The sequence below is a fragment of the Protopterus annectens genome, chromosome 1.part1, assembly GCF_019279795.1.
Source record: "Protopterus annectens isolate FY-2018-M chromosome 1.part1, PAN1.0, whole genome shotgun sequence".
NCBI lineage: Eukaryota > Metazoa > Chordata > Ceratodontiformes > Protopteridae > Protopterus > Protopterus annectens.
In genome coordinates, this window is record NC_056726.1 from 714,518,875 (window position 1) to 714,539,481 (window position 20,607).

The 20,607-nt window shown below is 38.5% G+C and overlaps 1 protein-coding gene across 3 annotated transcripts in view; it reads left to right on the plus strand.

The window, feature by feature from the left end:
- The window catches only part of FGF10 (fibroblast growth factor 10), a 699,027-nt gene that overhangs the window by 674,417 nt on the left and 4,003 nt on the right, over nt 1-20,607 (plus strand). For all 3 annotated transcript variants that reach the window (XM_044077714.1, XM_044077723.1, XM_044077732.1), the window contains one exon: nt 12,667-12,770. In XM_044077714.1, coding sequence (XP_043933649.1) covers nt 12,667-12,770 — 104 coding nt within the window. The remainder of the gene's footprint in view (nt 1-12,666; nt 12,771-20,607) is intronic.

A 20,607-nucleotide genomic window follows, 5' to 3' on the forward strand; every position in this document is an offset into this window, starting at 1 on the left:
TCTCCCATCCACTCATCAAGATTTATCTTGAAGAGAGTCAGTGAGGGGCTCTGCCTAATACGAACTGGGATCTTGCTCCAAAGCATGGGAAGCCTCTGGGTTATGAATCTATCCCTCCAGCATGTCCTATTCATACTTGTGCCGAGGTTTAAGTCTTTAGCTCTCGTGGTCCTGATGGATTTGGATGTTTTGAGGTGGAGCATGTCCATCAGATCCTGATTGGACATGGCCTTGTACGTCAGGCATAGATCACCTCTGAGCAGGTGGTATGCTACTGAATAGAGCTGAAGTTTCTTTAGTCTGGCAGAATAAGACATATGTTGGAGACCCTTGATCCTCTTGATGAGGTACTTTTGTGGTCTCTCCAGCTGTTGCAAATGCCGGGTGAGGTACATACCAAATGGGGCATTGTACTCAATTATGGGTCTGATGAGGGAGGAGTAAAGGGGTACAATGACATCCCTGGATATGGATATGAATCCCTTCATGATTAGGTGTGCAAAGTAGAATGTTTTTCTAACCACTTTGGCAACTTGGGTGTCAAATGAGAGGTCGCTGTCGACTTGGGTCCCTAGGTCTCTGATTACTTTTTCCATACTCAGTGGGTTGCTGTCTATGTGATAATTTGTGGGTACTTTGTTTTTCCCAAAGGGGATGACTATACATTTTTTGGCATTTAGTTTAAGGCCGTGACTCCGGCACCAGTTGTCCGTTTTTGTGAGGCCTTTTTGTAGGATGTATGTGTCCGCTGGTGTATTGACTATGGCGCCTAGTTTGCAGTCATCTGCAAACTTTGTCAGCCACAACCCTCCCATGTTTGCTTTAACATCTGAGAAATAAATGCCGAACAAGAGGGGTCCCAGGACAGATCCCTGTGGGACACCACTTGTGACTGGCTTTGAGTGTGACATTGCTCCAGCGATTTTAACTTTATGGGTTCTGTCCTTTAGCCAGTTTGCAACCCATCTAGTGACATAAGGGTTTACGTTTAAGCTGTTGAGCTTATCTATGATGCCTTAGTGGGGTATTGTGTCAAGGCCTTAGCCAAGTCCAGGTAGGCTGTATGGACTGCTTTGCCCTCATCAATGGCTCTAGTGACTGTTTTGAAAAAGTCAACCAGGTTCAAAAGGCAGGATCTGCCCTTTACAAAGCTGAACTGGGTGGGGTCAAGTGTCTGTAGGTCCCCTATGTCTCTGTTTATGAGTTCCATAATGATTCTTTCCATAGCTTTGCAGACCAGGCTGGTTAAGCTTATGGGGCGGTAGTTCCTAGGGTCTGTAGAGGTACCCCCTTTGTGGAGTGGGACTACTGTTGCTGTACGCCAGTGTTCAGGTACATATCCTGAAGTAAGGCTAAGTTTAAATAGCATTTTTATGTGTGGGTTTAGCTCCTCTTGGAGTTCACGTAACACCCAACCCAGGATACCATCAGGTCCCATTGATGCTGTGTTTTTAGCTTTGTTTAGGGTGGTTCTCACTTGGACATCTGAGATGACAGGGAGATTACATTCAGCTGGGATAAGTATTTTTTCTTTTGGGGGTGAGGGAGGGGAGAAATTTGCACTGAACCTGTCAGCCAGAATGTTGGCAATATCTGTGGGTTCAGTGTATTTTTTGTTGTTGTGAACTAACTCTGAGCATATCTGAGGGTTTCCGCCCAGGTTTCTAACATAGCTGAAGAAGGCTTTGTGGTTATCTTTAGTGTCCTTGCGATTTTTCTCTCAAAGTTGGCCTTGGATGTTTTTATGAGAGAACGTAGTTTTCTGCTAATGTTGGTCAGAGATGTCTTCCCTTCATGGGATTTTGCTCTGACGTGCAGTAGCTTCCTTCTTTTGTTATACAATTTGTTAATGGCTGAATTCCACCAGACAGGACGTTTGCCTTTGGCGGAGAGGGACTTGGATTTATTTGGGATTGCATGATCCATGCATTCTTGGAGATGTCCATAGAAAGCATTTCTGAAGGATTCGGCATTGTGGGATGTGGTATCCACTGGCACAGTGGGCTTAAAGGATACCACCTCAGTCTTAAGAAGAGTGAAGTCTGCTTTTGAGAAGTTTTTCACTGTGGTCTTTTGTGCTGGGGGTGGATATGGGTAATGTATATCCAGGGTGATTAGTTTGTGGTCAGATCTCACTAGTGAGGGGTATACTTCCGGTGTGGAGCATTTTGTCCCCATGTTTGTGATGATCAGGTCTAGTATATTATCTCCCCTAGTGGGAGAGGTGACTAGTTGTTCCAGTGCATTTGAATTTATGAATTCCAGGAACCTTTGGGCTAGGGTATTAGGGCTAGAATAATGTACCCAATCTATGTTTGGGTAGTTGAAGTCTCCCAGTATGATGGTATTTTGTGATACATTCATATCCTCCAATGTCTTCAGGAAGGCTGAGTGGGGTTCCTGAGATTGGGAGGGTGGTCTGTAATATGCTACCAGTTGTATAGCAGTTTTTCCTATGGTTAGTTGCACCTGTATGGTCTCTGATGCTTCATGTGTTGCTACTAACCTGGAGGTGTGGGTGTCCTTGATGAATCTGGACACTCCCCCTCCCTTTGTGGTTTGGCCTGGGTTTTGGGGCCAAAAAGCATGATACGAGGTATAGCCTGGTAGCGCTGGGGTGCTCTCAGGAGCCTTGAACCAGGTTTCAGTTACTGCACAGAAGTCGATGTTCTCCATGCTGAGGAGTGCATCGAGTGCCTGCATCTTGAGATTTAGACTTCTGGCGTTGAGCAGCATTACCCTTAGTTTTTTTCCATATTTGTTTTCTAAGGAGGTGGGTTTGTCTTTTGAGCCTTGCCTAAAAAAGGCACTATGGGGTTGGCAAGAGCCTTAGCCAATATCCGGAAGCCCAGTGGCGACAGGTGTAAGCCATCCCTTGCGAAGCAGCGTAGCTTGTCCAACATGTCATCCCAGGCAGACAGACATTGGATCCCCTTAGAATGACACCAGTACTTGAGCCAATTATTAAAGCTGATCATCTTGTCTTTGTATTGTGGTATCATTCTTGGTGAGGGCAAGATGCTGCTCAGGGTCAGGGTCATACCAGCCTGGGCTACATAATCGGAGAGCTCCTCTATGTCTCTTTTAATGTAGTCCAGGGAGGTACATCTCAGGTCATTCACGCCAGCATGGACAATGACAGAGTCATATTTGTACTTGCTTTGGAGTGACTTGAGTGCGTGTGTTATGTGGCGGATCCTAGCTCCCGATAGACAGCTCACAGTCACCCTCTCCTTGTTCAGCCTGGTCAGTGGGACATCAGTGTGTCTGACTATAGAGTCACCTATTACTAATGTATCAGGCATGGTGTTTGGCCTTAAGGGCTGTGATTGGTTGACATACTGATTTATTGAAGTATGTGTTGCAAGTGTTTTGTTTTGAGGTGGTGGATTTTTGGATGTCTGCTTTGGGAGCCTCTGTTGTTTTGGTAAGTTTTTTATTAGAGCCTCCGAGTATGTCTTTGTGTTTTTATGTGTTTGGTTTGCAGTTGTGGTAGGTCTATGTGGGACTGGGATTGTTGTGTGTGTGGTTACCATCTCCTCCTGTCTGGTCATGCCAGCCCTGAGTTGAGAGAGTTCAGCCTCCAGTTTGGCTATATAGTTGCATCTCTCACATGTATTTGTGTTTGTTGGGAGGAGGAGAGGGTTGTCTGTGTACATGAGACAATTGTAGCATTGTCTCAAGATACCCAGATTGACCAGCTGAACTGGAGAGGACACAAGTAATCTACAACTCGACATGGTAGAACAGTATAAGGGAGTGCTGTACCTTTAAGGGAAGTGGATATTCACAGGGGTGGTAGGTAGATGTAGTGCTTTACTTAGTACAAGAGTGCTTACTTAGTAGAGAAGTATTGAGAACAAGTGCTAGGCTTATAATATAGTGAGTAGTCTGATTACACTAAGAGTAGAGCTTCCTTAAGGGAAAATTTGAAGAGCAGACTTGGCGGAGCCAGAAGAAGTTTAACCGGCGCTGCGCTATGCGCACAACCGCGCAAAGCCGTGCAAATGCGAATTTTAAGCAGGGAACTACAAAAGAGCTATAAATGGTCCAAAACAACCAATTACTACAGCTTCTTGTGCTGAGGTCACTTCCTACAGGGACAGGTAGGCTGCTCAAGGCTCCCCACTCCCACTGGTGAGCAAAGAAACTTCCTTCTATCCAAGTAAGGTAATGGACAACACAGGAACTACACCACAGCCCAGAATACAGCAATGCCTGTAAACTGGTCTAAACTAGTCGAGGAGAGGCGGGAAAACAAGGATTATTTTTTTGTTTTTTTTGTTTTTTTGAGAGAAACACACAGAAAATGCAGAAACAGTGATAAATCAGTTACACAGGCTAGCACACTTTAGTGGGCAGCCTCAACAGTTAAATTAAACAAACAAACTTTCGATCAAATTCGACTAAAAAGTAAAGTGCAGATTTTAAAATAATGCAGCAAACAGTTAAAAAAACAGTTCAAGCTAGTTCAGGGTAAGCTACAGAAGCTATTCCAAGTGAAAAAAAAGCAAAGATACTTAAATCCAGAAAGTAGTCACTTTTCTGAGTTCTCTGTAGCTAAGACCACTCTGCAGGACCACGAGGAGCTTGTCTGAGCAGTATAGCCAGAAAAAAACGCCCAGAGGTGGATTTTAAACAGGGAACTACATAAGAGCTAGAAATGGTCCAAAACAATGAATTACTACAGCTTCTTGTGCTGAGGTCACTTCCTACAGGGACAGGTAGGCTGCTCAAGGCTCCCCACTCCCACTGGTGAGCAAAGAAACTTCCTTCTATCCAAGTAAGGTAATGGACAACACAGGAACTACACCACAGCCCAGAATACAGCAATGCCTGTAAACTGGTCTAAACTAGTCGAGGAGAGGCGGGAAAACTAGGATTATTATTTTTTTTTGTTTTTTTGATAGAAACACACAGAAAATGCAGAAACAGTGATAAATCAGTTACACATGCTAGCACACTTTAGTGGGCAGCCTCAACAGTTAAATTAAACAAACAAACAAACAAACTTTCGATCAAATTTGACTAAAAAGTAACTTTAAGTGCAGATTTTAAAATAATGCAGCAAACAGTTAAAAAAACAGTTCAAGCTAGTTCAGGGTAAGCTACAGAAGCTATTCCAAATGAAAAAAAGCAAAGATACTTAAATCCAGAAGGTAGTCGCTTTTCTGAGTTCTCTGCAGCTAAGACCACTCTGCAGGACCACGAGAAGCTTGTCTGAGAAGTATAGCCTGAAAAAAATGCCCAGAGGTGGATTTTAAACAGGGAACTACAAAAGAGCTAGAAATGGTCCAAAACAACCAATTACTACAGCTTCTTGTGCTGAGGTCACTTCCTACAGGGACAGGTAGGCTGCTCAAGGCTCCCCACTCCCACTGGTGAGCAAAGAAACTTCCTTCTATCCAAGTAAGGTAATGGACAACACAGGAACTACACCACAGCCCAGAATACAGCAATGCCTGTAAACTGGTCTAAACTAGTCGAGGAGAGGCGGGAAAACAAGGATTATTTTTTTTTTTTGTTTATTTGATAGAAACACACAGAAAATGCAGAAACAGTGATAAATCAGTTACACAGGCTAGCACACTTTAGTGGGCAGCCTCAACAGTTAAATTAAACAAACAAACAAACAAACTTTCGATCAAATTCGACTAAAAAGTAACTTTAAGTGCAGATTTTAAAATAATGCAGCAAACAGTTAAAAAAACAGTTCAAGCTAGTTCAGGGTAAGCTACAGAAGCTATTCCAAGTGAAAAAAAGCAAAGATACTTAAATCCAGAAAGTAGTTGCTTTTCTGAGTTCTCTGTAGCTAAGACCACTCTGCAGGACCACGAGGAGCTTGTCTGAGCAGTATCATACATTTAATCTAAAATAAAGGGCTGTCATTGTGTAACAAGAATATGTAACAAAAAGTAGTGGGGCTGCTGTTCACCAGGTAATAAATTTGGAGACTAAAGTTGTGATAATCTGATATACAGAATATGGCATATTTGCTACTCTTCTAATTGTAAAGCTGTTATATTTGTATTAGAGAAGTAATAACTCTTCAGTATAATATACTGAGAAGTTGTATATATGCACGTATAACGAAAGGACGCTATTTGCATTTTTAAAGTTTATCTTAAATTGCAGGAAATATGACAATATACAACTGACTACTACATAGCTTTTGTTCTATCTTCCTACAGAAGATAGTTTATTGAAATACATTTTATATCAGGAGTTTGCTTCCCTTTTTAGACATGGTGTTTCCCTAGAATTGATATAATTAAGTAAGGAGATGTGGTGGCAGGGTGATACAGCCACCCCAAAACTCTGGAATGTACTGCTTTTGCAGGGAAACAATTTTATTTATTTGTCTCCCACAAAAAAGGACTAAATCATTTTAATTTTATTGTCAGAGTTTATCTGTATATAACTAATGCATTTTTAGCACTTTGCCTCTAATTAGCATATTGGGTAATCTGACTGCGACCTCTCCAAACCCTAAGATAATTCAATATGACCCATGAAAGCATTTCAAGGACATAAATAGACATAGAGACAAAGAATTAAGTGACACCCTTCCCTAAAGCTACACATCTTTACAACATTGTACCTGTAATGTCAATAACTCAGATAACTTTATCTACCAATGTAAAATGGCCAGCAAGGCAACAATAGTTTTACAAGCTATGGTATCATTTAATTCCCTCCACCACTGCATTATGTTTTCTCCTTAACCTTGGTCCCCATAACTCCAGCTCTTGTGCTTGTACACTAGACCTCACTCTAGTTTTTGCTGCTTGTGAATGATACCTTTCCTGCAGCCTTCCATAACCATGCTATCTTGATTGCCCCTTGACATTTTAACATGATATCTTTCTGCTAACCACTTATACTAGTTAAACTAATAAAATTAGCTAGCACTTATTGGTGTCCTCAGGAAAATTTTCACAATTCCACACAGTGCATCTCTTTCCGACATCTTGACTATAATGAGCACCTTATCTTGACCTGTACATGGAATATATGTGTGTCCATGTGACTGAAGCTGTATGTACGACAGAAGACCAGATATCATTTGAACAAGGGCCAAACAATATAGTGTGCTTTACCTGCTTGTGCATTACTGGACCACTGTGTTTTACATTGTATCAACTATTAATTTCCTGGCTCTAGCATGTCATATTTCTTCTATTCTCATGTATCATTGTGTTTATTTATTATTATGTTTTCTTTTTTTTCTCCACTTTTTTCACTTTGATAGCCATGCCAGTGGCCAATGTCTTTATTTGGGTTTAATAGAGCTCCAATCACTTCTGGTCCAATTCCCAAATTTGTAACCAGGGCCAGTGAGGAGCTTAAACATGTCCAAGGTTGTTGCGCTGTCCATCTTCAAAAAGGGGGGGGGGGGGTCAGGGATTCTTGTATGACCTACCTTGTTTCTCTCGTCCTCCCTAGTGAAGGCTAAGGGGTAGACATGCAACTGGGGCATGCCACATTTTGCAACAGCTCAGCCATGGCCTCACCCTGATTTCCTTTTTAGACCACATCTCCATTAGTGATGTCCCCAGCCTCTACCAGGGATCACCACAGGAGATGCCTCCAGGACTAACCACTCTCTCAAGGATGGAAACACTCATCCATCACTGATGTTCCCTCTGGTGCCTGATCCACTAGTAGAACTGGGTCAAGCAGAGTGGCCTTGTTTAGTTGTTTATTTTGTGCATGCATATTTTGTGTGTGTGTGTGTGTGTGTGTGTGTGTGTGTGTGTGTGTGTGTGTGTGTGTGTGTGTGTGTGTGTGTGTGTGTGTGTGTGTGTGTGTGTGTGTGTGTGTGTGTGTGTGTGTGTGTGTGTGTGTGTGTACCCTGTTTGTCAATGTATCTGCATGCCATTCCATTACTTTCTAAATACATTTCCTCTGTTTATTAACTTATTTTGTTTTTATTTATCAATAGGTAGGCCCAATGGACAAAACTGTCTCTTTTCAGGGAGAAACAAGGATAACTTTTCTGAATGTGTTAACTTTATATGACATAAATGGAGTTTCCTTCTGTGACCCCTCTGTAAATGGGCGCTGCCCCATAATCCAACTCTGTCAACAAAGCATAATATTTTACAGTAGTTACTAATTATATGATGAAATATAGAAATATTAATAGGTAATTGGGATGAAGTAGTTAATCCATCAATGCTTTGGATGTTTTTTTACTTAAGAATGGTCTCAACACAGGAGCAATGAAAGTGATCTCCTGTAGGTGCTCATGTACTGTTAGCTCATAATGCACATGCTCACTGCCATTTGCACAAAGTGGCAAATATCAAACATCTTGGCAGCACAAACCTATGACACCCACATATGCACCCTCTCAGTGCCATAACTCTAAGCATAGAAGTCCCATATCCTCTGTAACCTGAATCCCAAACCCCAGCCCTAAACCTAACCCTAAAACTCCCAGTTAATCCTTAACCCTAAACCCAAACCATGCTCACTAAACCTAAAATATCCCAATTGTCCATCCTCCCTAATTCTAATTTCCATTTCTAGATATAATTCTTCAAGGTAACACCCCAGTGTCAGGATTCAACACTGAAATATTTGGAGGCTCCAGCAGTATAAATATGCACAGGTGTAAAAGAATTTACCTATGATCAAAGCACATCTTTTTGATTCACCATTTTAGAAAACCTGAAAAATGATAACACTCTACCCGCCCCCACACAACCCCCTAAATTATATATACCATCTCTATGTTTGCACCATAATAGAGAAAAAAGCAAAAACCCTCAGAAAGTACTTTGCTGCCTTACACGATACAAATCATTACAGTGAGACTCACCATGACATTATATTTTTGATTTAAACTTGCTCAACTACCAAATGTGAGCTATGTTAAAGTAATATGATCAGTTTTCTCACTATTGTAAGGCCTTCTGAAATATCCCCTTATTAAGGATTAGTCTGACCTTGCATGCTAAATAGCTAAATGTATAATTACATTAAGAAATTTATTGTAGTTGCGATTATTTTGAATTTCTGAATACTTGTTTATAATCTCTAAGAGGTAGTCAGGCTTGTGTCTAGACAATCATACACATACAAAAGTTGTACACATCTCCTTAAAAATATGTTTATATCATACACAGCATTTCTGAGTGTGATTTATGGATTATGAGCTGTACAAGTATCTTACTTTATAATGTTTTGATTTATTTGATGAACAGTAATACAAAAGAGAGAAGCAAATTATAATTAAATTAAATAAATGTCATTGTGCTTCAGAGCAAAGCCTGACATGGTTGCTAACATTTCAACAGTTTAAGTTGACATATACATCCACATGCTTCTTTTGTAAGACATTACCTTTAAGGGGCATGAAACAAATTCCTTATAGACATGCTAACTAATTTAAGACTCATGTGTTTAAATTAGTTTCAAGCGGACGTAACTACAACAAAACCGCTTTTATTTTAATGTTCTTTATTAAATGTTGAGAAGAAGTCACAAGTGTGTACATCCAGAAAGCAAAAGCAGTGCAAAACAGCTTTAATACCACAGATAGTCTTAGGCAAGTTTACCATCTACAGGTTCTTCTTAGTAATACCTTATCTCTTGTAACTGCTACCACTCGGTATGTGGATAGATATGTTATCTCCATGCTCCAAAATGTCTCAGCTTGCTTTCAGCCCTTACATCAAATGTAATGAAATGCTTCAAAAGACTGCTTAAAATGTATTTGACTACAATACTACCCCAATCCTTTGACCCACTACAGTTTGTCTACTGGGCAAACAGATCAACTGCTGATGCCATTTTGATGGCACTACACCTCACATTGGAGCATCGTGAAGAGAAGAACAACTATGCCAGGCTGTTGTTCATAGTTTTCAGCTTGGCATTCAATACTGTGATTCCAATACAACTTATAGAAAAGCTAATCAACCTTGGCATAAATAAAGGGCTGTGCAATTGGAGCCTCGATTTCCTGACTAGAAGACCACAAAGGACTTATGCTGGTAATGACACTTCAGGGAATATTACAATTAACACCGGAGTACCCCAGGGTTGTGTGTTGAGTCCTCTACTGTTCACAATCCTTACCCATGGCTGCTCTGTGAAAGCTTGCAGCAACCACATCATCAAATTTGCAGATGACACCACAGTGGTGAGACTCATAAGTGGTGATGATGAGAGTGGGCATAGGAATGAGGTCAAATCCCTGATTGAATGGTGCAATAACACCAACCTGGAGCATAAATAAAACAAAAGAAATTATTACTGACTTAAGAAAGAGCTCTACCATGCACCCGCCCCTTAAAGTCAATGGTGAAGAAGAGGAGAGAGTCCAGATTACAAAGTTCCTGGGGGTAAATATATCAGAGGGTCTTTCTTGGAGTACTAACACAGGCCAGCTAATTAAAAAAGCCCACCAGCAACTACACTTCCTAAGAAGACTGAGGAAAGCAAAGCTCTCTGTGAATGCTGTAATTACCTTCTACAGAGGAGCCAGTGAGAGCATTATCACCAGAAACTGCACTGTATGGTTTGGTAACAGCACAATGGCTAAAAGGAAGAAGCCACAAAGAATAATAAGAACATGAGAAAAGATTGTGGGCACTAGTCTTCCTACCTTACAGGAGCTTTTTGAAATGTAGCATATGGCTGGTTCACTAAACTTGCTTCTGGTAGAAGGTCATGGAGTATCCACTGCAGGACCTCCAGATTCATGAACAGGTTTTATCCAACTGCAATAAAACACATTGATGTAGACATAAATCTGGATGTATCAAAACTGCAACAGATTTTTATGCTCTCATTTTTTTCTTTTGTTTTTCAATACAGTAATTCTATTTATTTATTGCATACTAAATTAATATATTCTCATTCAAGTGCAATTCCAATCAATTCCTTATGTGCAATATCACCCAATCTCACCTCTGTGTATAGTGTACTTTTCTTTTCATGTGTTAATCATCTAGTAGTCAGTGTTGTCCAGTTTATATAAATGGTGTATAAGCATGTGTGTCAGCTACCTAGATATTTACTTTTGTACTATAGTTACTGTTTATTCTTTAATACCTATCATGTCTTTCTTTTTGTGTTTGTTCTCTCCTGTAAAAGTCAAAACTCGAAATTTCATTTAGGTAGCACTTGTGTTTCTTAAATGACAATAATGTTTCTTTGAATCTTGAAAATCTTTGAATCTCAAGAACTGATGTTTAGAAGAAAAAAAAGGTTAGTAAAGGCAAGCATCAGATATCTGCTGAGTGATTAGAACATTGGATTTATACTATAAATCACCCTTCCCCTTGGCTTGCTACCATAAATGAGACACAGGACGCCAGTCCCTGAGTAACATGCCCTTTTACTTCAGAAGCCAGCCTGGTGGGTGCAGAGATGAACCTAATGCTGGTTCAACCTTCTTATGGGGGAGGATATGTCTTCTGCCTGACAGCGTCCAACAATGGAAGCTAAGAGGGGTAGCGTCAGTCGGCAAAATGATACAGAAGAGCAGGCAGGCTTTTTGCAGTGGAAGATGTGGATATGGTAGTGCACACACATGAACCACTTTGATGTGACTACAAACTGTAATATATAGTAGTTTTAGTTAAACGTAGCTCAGTTATTTATGAAAAAGACAACAGAATGCTAATACTGTATGCAAACGTTCAGTGCACAATAGTCAAAGCCAAATGCACTTTCAAGTCCTTTGAAGGCTAAAATGAACACTTTGTTTTACATCTGCATGGTTGTGAATAAACAATATCTGACAGAAAACTGCTATGTGTGAGACATGGCAGATTGTAAATTAGTTGTAGGTAGTCCTGCCTGTGGCGCTTTTCCTTTGCATAGTATCAAAAGCACTTCCATGTCATGTGGCAGTGGTGTTTTAATGATGGTTCAGTCATTTCACAAGATTACTAAAACTGCAGTTGCCTTTTTTGTAAGTGATTAACCATGCATATCTAATCATTTTCCTTACTTATTTCATATACTGCACATTAGTATGTTGACAAAACGGCTTTCTGTGTGTTTAAATCTTGCATGATAATTACATTGTGTGTTTATAAAACCAATACGTAAAAACAGTAACAACAACCATATAACACTGTGCATAATTTAGGCTTGCAGGCTTATATAGCTATATACTAAGCAGTATGATCTTTGACCTCATTACTTTTACATTCCTATAGTACACTTACAGGTTTTTTTCATATATGGTTTTCCATCTGTTAACCCAGCTGTACTGCTCATACTAAAAAATAAATTTCATACAATTCTGTTTCAGAATAGAGACTGAACTGATAAACGAACTTGCATTCTTAAAAGAGTTCAGAGTAATAGCTCAGGCTATCTACTTTCAATGCAAAATTTCTATTTATCTTGTCCTAAAAACTGTTATGCCAGCAATTCTACATTCGAAAGTGAGTTTTCCCATTTATTTCTGCTATTGATCTCCCTGCCTGTTGCATTGCTCAGAATTCTAGACATTGATTCACATGTGTTTTTGCACTTTTGCTTGGAGAAAAAAATGTAGACTATATAACATTCTGTTTTGCATTAAATAGAACTTTAAAAGGACTGAGCTATTTCTCCAAGAGCTTTGTAATAAAATAACAGAATGGAAACATTCACATGTCAGAATCATTAAGGTTTGCTTCTGTGTATCATTTACAGGTATACTGGAGATAGCATCTGTTAAAGTCGGCGTGGTGGCAATTAGAGGCGTACACAGTAATCACTACTTAGCGATGGACAAAACAGGAAACGTGTATGGCTCAGTAAGTATTTCTTTCTTTCAATAATGTCCACTTTCATCAGCCAGATGTTTATCATTCTGTTCAGTAATCATAATGGACAAACTGAGTAAACTGCTAATGCATTGCTAACCAAATATCACAATGCAGTAAATGTCAAATTAGTTGGTGGGTGGAATTAATTGTGTGACAGAGAAAATACATTTTCCCTAATTCTGATTTCCTGAGAGGATCAAATGTATATATTGAAAGCTGGAAAATTCAGTGCACTGTGGCTTTCCAGCCTCAATTTTTAAGAATTTGTTAGGTTTTTGTGCCAAACAGTCCATGCTAGGATTTAAATGGAATAAAAACAGTTACAGAAAATGCTGCAGAATGTCATCCATCCCTCACAAAAACTTATTAAAGAAAAGACACAGTCAGTCAGCTGCATAAAGTAAGTTAGTGCACCTTATTGACCATCCTGTTGGAATTTCAGTTTCCTTGTCATGTCTTTGTGAGTTTCTTTTTGTACTTGGAAATTATACTGAAAGTACACCTTAAGCCCCATTAAGAGTTTTATATGCTTCTCCTGGGTCAAAACAACTATTACAAATTTTCAAGTCTGAATTAATTAATCGATTAATTGATAGCATGTGTGAAACCTATTATTGACTGCCATCCTATATGACTAGTTTCTTGACTTAATTAATTAATTAATTAATTAATTAATTACATGTATTTATTTATTTATATTTATCACATATGATAACCAGGTGAGATCCATGTATTTTATGATCCCAAATTTAATAAAGCAGGTAATAGAAGAATGAATGAATCTATGAATGTCAGCAATTTATTATATCCGGCAGTCAGACAAATTAGATGTAACATTTTCCTTAAAAAAACTACAAATGTCGACATTATAAACCATTATAAAACTGTACTGTATTTATTAAAATATATGCACTAGTTTTAGAATAATCGTCTCAAATAGAAAGAAAATAGCCTAAGTGGTGATTTTGTAGAATTTGTTTTAAGTAATCCATCTTATATATATATATATATATATATATATATATATATATATATATATATCAACATGTTCATTTAAAAAAAATAAATAATTATTCTGCCTGAGAATAAAAAAAAAAGAAGTGCAGAGCCTTGTTACTCAATAAGTGAATGTAAAACATCATAAAATGAGCAGGCAAGTATTCATGTTTTTGAGCAAACACAGGTTTGGGAGGGTGGCCTAATGGTTAAGGTGTTTGCCTTACAAACACAAGGTACAGAATTTGAGCCTCACAGGGGATAATTGGCTAGGCTTAAAATGCCTCTCAAGGGCAGTTAGCCTAGTACTAATCTATGAACCTTATTTTTTAGTTATATTAAATTCCAGATGACTGCTTTCCTGTTTAACTTTTTTAGTACTTATTATACCATGAAATAATCTGAGGTGAAAGCCACTTAACAAGAATATATCCAAATGGAGATTTTAAAATCATCTTAATATTATTACCTTATGACTGATTATACATAAGCAGTAAATACAGTATCATTATTTTTTTGTAAAAAAAAGTAGCTCTTGTATTTAACAGTTAATGTGTGTGTTTTTCGGCTTTTCCCGGTTAGGGATCGCCACAGCGGAACTCCAGTCCGCTAATGATTGGCAGTTGATTTTAATGTGCTGAGTTGCCAGCCCTGATGCACAACCTTCAACGAAGGTACACCCATTCACACATGTCTCCACACAGAAGACGCTCTAGCTGAGAGTCAAACCGGACAGCGTCTTACTGTGAGGCACAGCGCTACCGCAGCACCACCACCGCAGATATATGTATTTAACAGTTAATAAAAAAGTAAAAAAAAAGAGGTATAAATACAACATAGCAATGTTAAAAACAGAATAAACCAGGTGAGATTCAAAAACATGGAGAGCAGTGTATAGGCCAGTCTTGGGGTAAAAGTAAGGAGAATATACACAGTCTGCTCTGTATGTTATGAATTTTTTAGTATCTTTACTAATAAAATCAACACAGCTACCTCTATAGCCACACTAGTCCAATATGCAGACAACTCCACATTAACACGTGCAGCCCACACCCTTCAAGAACTACAAGAAAAAACACAAAAATCCTTCACAGCCCTGGAAGCAAGGCTTTCTAATATACAACTTATACTCAGTCCTAATAAAACCAAGCTAATAATATTCCAGCCTACTAGATCCAATGACTCTCCACCCAAATTTCCCATAATTGCAGCCGGTAAGATAACCATTGAACTTGCAGCACAGACCAAACTCCTAGGTGTCATTATTGATCATAGCATGAGATTTGAACAACACATCTCACAGACCATCAAGAAAGTGCACAAAAATTGGTTAATGTATATAAAAACAAATAATTCCTGACCAATAATACCAGAATAGCCATTGTAAAAACTCTTCTATTCTCTGCACTTCTCTATGTCTCTCCTGTATTCATAAACCTAAGAAAATCAGACCCAGGTAAACTCGAAATATGTTATAACAAAATAGCTAAATTTGCCACTGACTCCTCATATGGAGCACATCACTGTCTAGTACTAAAAAACTACCTTGACTAGAATTTCCACATCTTCTACACAACATCCAGCTGCCCAAGGTGCACAAATTGCATAACCAGCTAGATAAAACACCTATCCTACAAAACCTACTAGAACCATATTCTAACCATTGACTATTACGCTCCACAAACAAAGCCCTGCTGAGAGTCAACAAATCTACAAATTCCCCAGATGACTCACTTTAGTTACGTAGCCAAAATCTGGAACTCCTTACTTCTATAACTAAAAGCCTAAGCTAAAATCACTCACTTTAAAAAAATGCTCAAAGACCAACTAAGACATGACTCGGTCCATGCAATTCTCCAAATTAAAACATTATTTCTTCTTAACTCTTACTTTTACTCTCTGTGTCAAACAGTACCGTCTTAAAATTATTTTAGTAAATTCTGTGAATCTATTAATCATTGAGATACCTCTACCTACCTAACTTGATTTCACTCTAACTACCATCTTAACCTTTCCATCACAATCCTTATATTGTAAATGCAAATATAGGCAGTACTCTCTTCTAGTCTGAATCAGTCTTACCTCATAATCTTAGTTTTACTCTATCCTATAACAAACATCTAACTGTACTTTCAACCTTTCAGTTACACAAAATTATACAATTTCTTGACAAATATTCTACCTAAACTGTAACTTCTCCTGTTATGCTACCATTACCGTACTTTGAACCTTCTACTTGACAAAGTGATGCAATGTATATTTATATATAGTGCATAACTGTTGACCACATATAATTTTATGTTTATACAAATTGTCCACCTTGTCTTTGTAATAATTATGTTTGCTCTGTATGTGGAGCTTTTCTCTCCTGGCCTTTACTGAAAATGGGCTCACACACGGTCAAACTTTCCTTGTAAACAAATGTAAAATAAATAAAAAATTGGCCATCCTTAAGGAAATGGGCATGCAACATCCACAGGGACATGTGACTGACACCAATGTTTGCAGACAGCACCCTGAATTAACCTTCTGCCAGTCAATATAGCAACAAGGAGCATACACATACATGTGTAGCATCACTGTATAATGAAAGATCCCATTTATGCTGTCTCAAAGACAGGGAATATAATTAACATATTTACAGCTGCCGGAGTACATCTGAGACAGACATCTAAATTCTGTTCCATCGTCAACCCTGCAACTGATTTCTATGGCACTGTAATACGAGCAGCACCTCTATAGTCATGACAGTCATTGAAGCGGAACAGGGGCTGAGGCATAGCTCTTTAATGTCCCCATTTCTTCAGAACATTCCTGCTTTTGTGTCATACATTTGCCTTGTCTCTTGTTAAATATTTGAATGTTGTTGAATCACTGATGATTGCAGTCAATCAGTAATGTTGGTGTTTCATACTTTTTATTATTAAGAAAATGCATATCAACACAAAATCTGTTGCTGTATTAACATTTTAAGTGAATTAGAGTAATATTTTAAAAAAGACAATGTTTGTTTTTTTTTCTCCCCTTTAACTTTTGGATTTGCAAGTAGAGAAGTTGAAAGCTATTGACTGAAGTCTACAAATCTCAGTCACAATGACAGTAGCATGCATGCATAGAACATCGGTAATGCATACACTTACAGAGAAAGGTAACAAAAATAGCTATCCTTTAACACTGCTTTATGACAGACATGTAGGATTACAAATAATGTAATGGCATGAGCTTGCTCAGAGACGGTACCTGCCACATACAGATGGAACATGAATTTCTAACACTGTACACATTGCATGTGGTGAGGGTGATGATGCATTGTAAAATCAGATGGAAATGCTTACAATGTGCAAGGACCACACTGGTACCAGAGGAGAGGCATTGGTAACACTGGGTGAGATTCACAAACATGGACAATTGCCAGTCCAGTTGTGCTGACATCATGACCACCAGGTCTCCCCCCCCCCATTTCCCTGTGATCTAATTGGCCAATAAGCTAAATCCTCAGCTATTCACTGTCATGTCTCTTCCAAGCCTGTAAATTGCTATGAATAAAATACATTTTGAAAACTGGCTGGCTATTTTGGCAGCAAGAGACTCTAACAAAATACGTTGGCCAGCGCTAAATCCAGGATATTAACACTCCTACTGATCCTCTTTGTGGGAAGCAAGATTGCAGTGCAGAAAAATCAGGACTGTCTTGTAAGAATCAGAACAAGAGGTACCTTTAACTTTAAAAGGTGAAAAAAAATTATTAGCAAGCATGTTGAAAATAAAATATTAGCAGTGTATTATTTTACAGCATCCTTACCTAATCTAATCATTACTGTTTGTGAAGGCTTCCAGCCTAGCCAGATATAATTGTGCAGATAATTCTATCATTAGTAAATAAGAATGTTGAACTACACACTTGTTTTCTTAATTGAAAGAAAATACTGTGAAATGTTGAAATATAAGCTTGTTTCCTTAAATGAAAGGATATGCTGTGAAATGTTGAACTTAAGACAATGTAGCAACATTGCCCCCTGCTGTAAAGAAAGCTAAGACAAGCATTTTTTGTCTGTCTTTTGAAATTAAAGTTATTTCATGTCTGTCCCTTAGAAGTTAGAATTTGGAGTCGATGAGTCTGGAGTGAAGCATCCTGCCTATTGTTTTAACATAAGGAATAATTACTAGAGTTTACATGTGAAATGTCTTTTATGACTGTAGTTTCCTGCAGGTGCAATATAACAATTATGTAGTTCTGTTAGCCTGGGAACACCAGGAAAGTGTGAAATGATGTAATGGGAACAAGGACTGCAATAGCAATTTAAACAAAGAGAATCAGAAGGCATTAAGTATTTTTGTCTTGAACATCCAACTCACAGCACTATCTTGCTCATATGTAAGTTATACTAGACTTGTGTTTTCTTTTAGAAATAGCTAGGAACTAGAAAGATTAGACTAAGTGATTTTCTGTGATGTCAAAACTGTACTACTGATTTATTTTAAGTATTTCTGTGTGATCTCTGAAATCTTGACTAGCACTGTGTAGTAGAAAGTATTGCCTTGTGGGTTTAATTATTTATTATTAAATATTTAAAACCTTTTAACTGTGGCTGTTTTGTGCAGAGATAAGTTAAGCTCTAAGAGTACATTGCATGTATATAAGGACCCGGTACCAAGTCACTCTAATAAGCCTTGACTGTTTAGTCACAACTACCAATTGGATAATCATACTGCACAGCAGTAATTGGGCACTCTTTTAAGAGGTATTGAGTAGCTGATAAGTATTAGCTGGGATGTGGCAGTGATTTCAACTGTATAGTCTGGGTAAAAGGGGCACAGCTGGAGAACCTGTGCCAGCCTTCCCCAGGAGTGCCTGTGTGGTTGTATAAACTTATCTCAAAGTGTGAGTGTGTCAGCTACTTGGGCAGGGACACAAAGCACTGGTTGGACAGAGAGGGTGCTGGAGATTTTAGCTTGCCCAGCTGGCTGAGATCTGGACCCTATAGCTGTGCCAGTGGGGAGTCTTATTGGGGACCTGGAGAGCAAGGGAGTGACCAGCCCCGGACTGACTGTGATCTCTGTGTGCTCTTAAGGGAAATTGCAATTTATTGTGTGTATTTGCTATCCTTTCCTCATATATGAGACCCCCTCTCTGGTGTTAGTGGTGAGGATTGAGGCTCCTCGATTGCTGGGCCAGGGCACGGGCATCACACTGTTCACCAGACAACATCTCAAAAATACCACAACAGAAAATTTCATTAAAGAAAACTGACATAAATAAATTTGCAGGTTACATTACAATACGAAAAATGCACATTGGACTGCTATACAGAGATGACTATAGCAAAGGTTGCGTTTTTGGAGAAGAAACAAATACAAAGTCTGATGCTATTAAGTCTTATTGGAAATGTTTCTTTAGGCTGCGTCCTCCATGTCACTGATTTCATAGAACATCATAGACTAAGAAGGAAACAAAGTGACTATCTAAGACGGCATAGTAGATTGGACATATTATATGCTCCTACCAGTTGCATTGAAATTTATGCATAATGTTCATGTTCAGCATTCATAATGTACTAGCAATCTGTATTTTGTAAATGTCGTCTGTATGAAAAAAAGTGACTTCCTTAAAGAATGCACTCAGGATCAGACCATTGTGCAAAACATAACTAAATACCACCAATTAAATGTAAAATCAGGTTCTTTATATTATCTGCATATGGTAATTTCGAAACAACATGTGGGAAAAGGATATTTATAAAATGTAATATTTAAAAATATAGCATTTATAAAGAATGCTCATGAGAACAACTGTTTAACTGTGTTATTTAGCAAAGCAATAAATATACTACCTGTGTAGAAGAGCTGACCATGTTATAGCAGAAAATGGACTCTGTGAAGGGAAAAATAATGTCTAATTTTAGAAATAAAGATATCTCATGATCCCATAGTATTAGAAATCTGAAAGAATATTCATTGTGACAATACTAGAGATCTACCTGCTAAGGAAAGCAGCAAAAGTCAACATGTTCTTGACAATTCTGCAACCAAATGGCTTATACTATTATTAGTTACCTTATGTTTCTTCTGATCTGTGCCTTCTGGCTACTTAAAAGCAAGCCAGACTGTTCATTTGTGGGTAACAGCTGATCTTGGTCTGGCCATCACATAAATAAACAGCCAGGGAAAGAAGATTTTTCCTATGTGTCCTTTTTTCTGGCACATGCTTCATTAAGTGGTTAAAAGGTAGCTGTGCTGTAAGTATGACATGGATGGCTCATGGTTTTCATTTCCTTTCAGCAGCTTTTGCTGCATGTGAAGCAGGTAGCACCGGACAGATAAATCCTGTTTCCAACTGGGATGCATTGAGGGTGATGTAAACCTGAAAGTGACTCCCTTTTTTTCACCACCCAGTGAAAGGACAACGGGTCCTATGTTTTCTTTCTTTTCTCTACTTTGTCAGGTTATCCAGTGTTCAGGATTTACTTGAACGTAGGTTATCTAGGCTGTAGTCATGCTCTAAACTCCAATACCAGGAACTTAGCTAGTATTGTTGATTTTTATGCTGCATTTGTTTAATACTTCAAATACTTATTTAGTAAGATGTGAAAAGCACTGACATGTAGTCATTATGTTATTAAAATACCATATCCATGGGGAAAACACAGCAGACTGGCTGGTAAACATGCCATTCCAATTCACATGACAGGTGTGAATTTCTATATGATTTTTTATTGAAATAATTAGGGCACAATGGTTTGAGGAACAGAATCACAACAGTCCATTGTCAGCAATCAATCTTACTCCCTCCTTGCCCAACGGCTTCTATTTATAAGAAACTGTCAGTTTT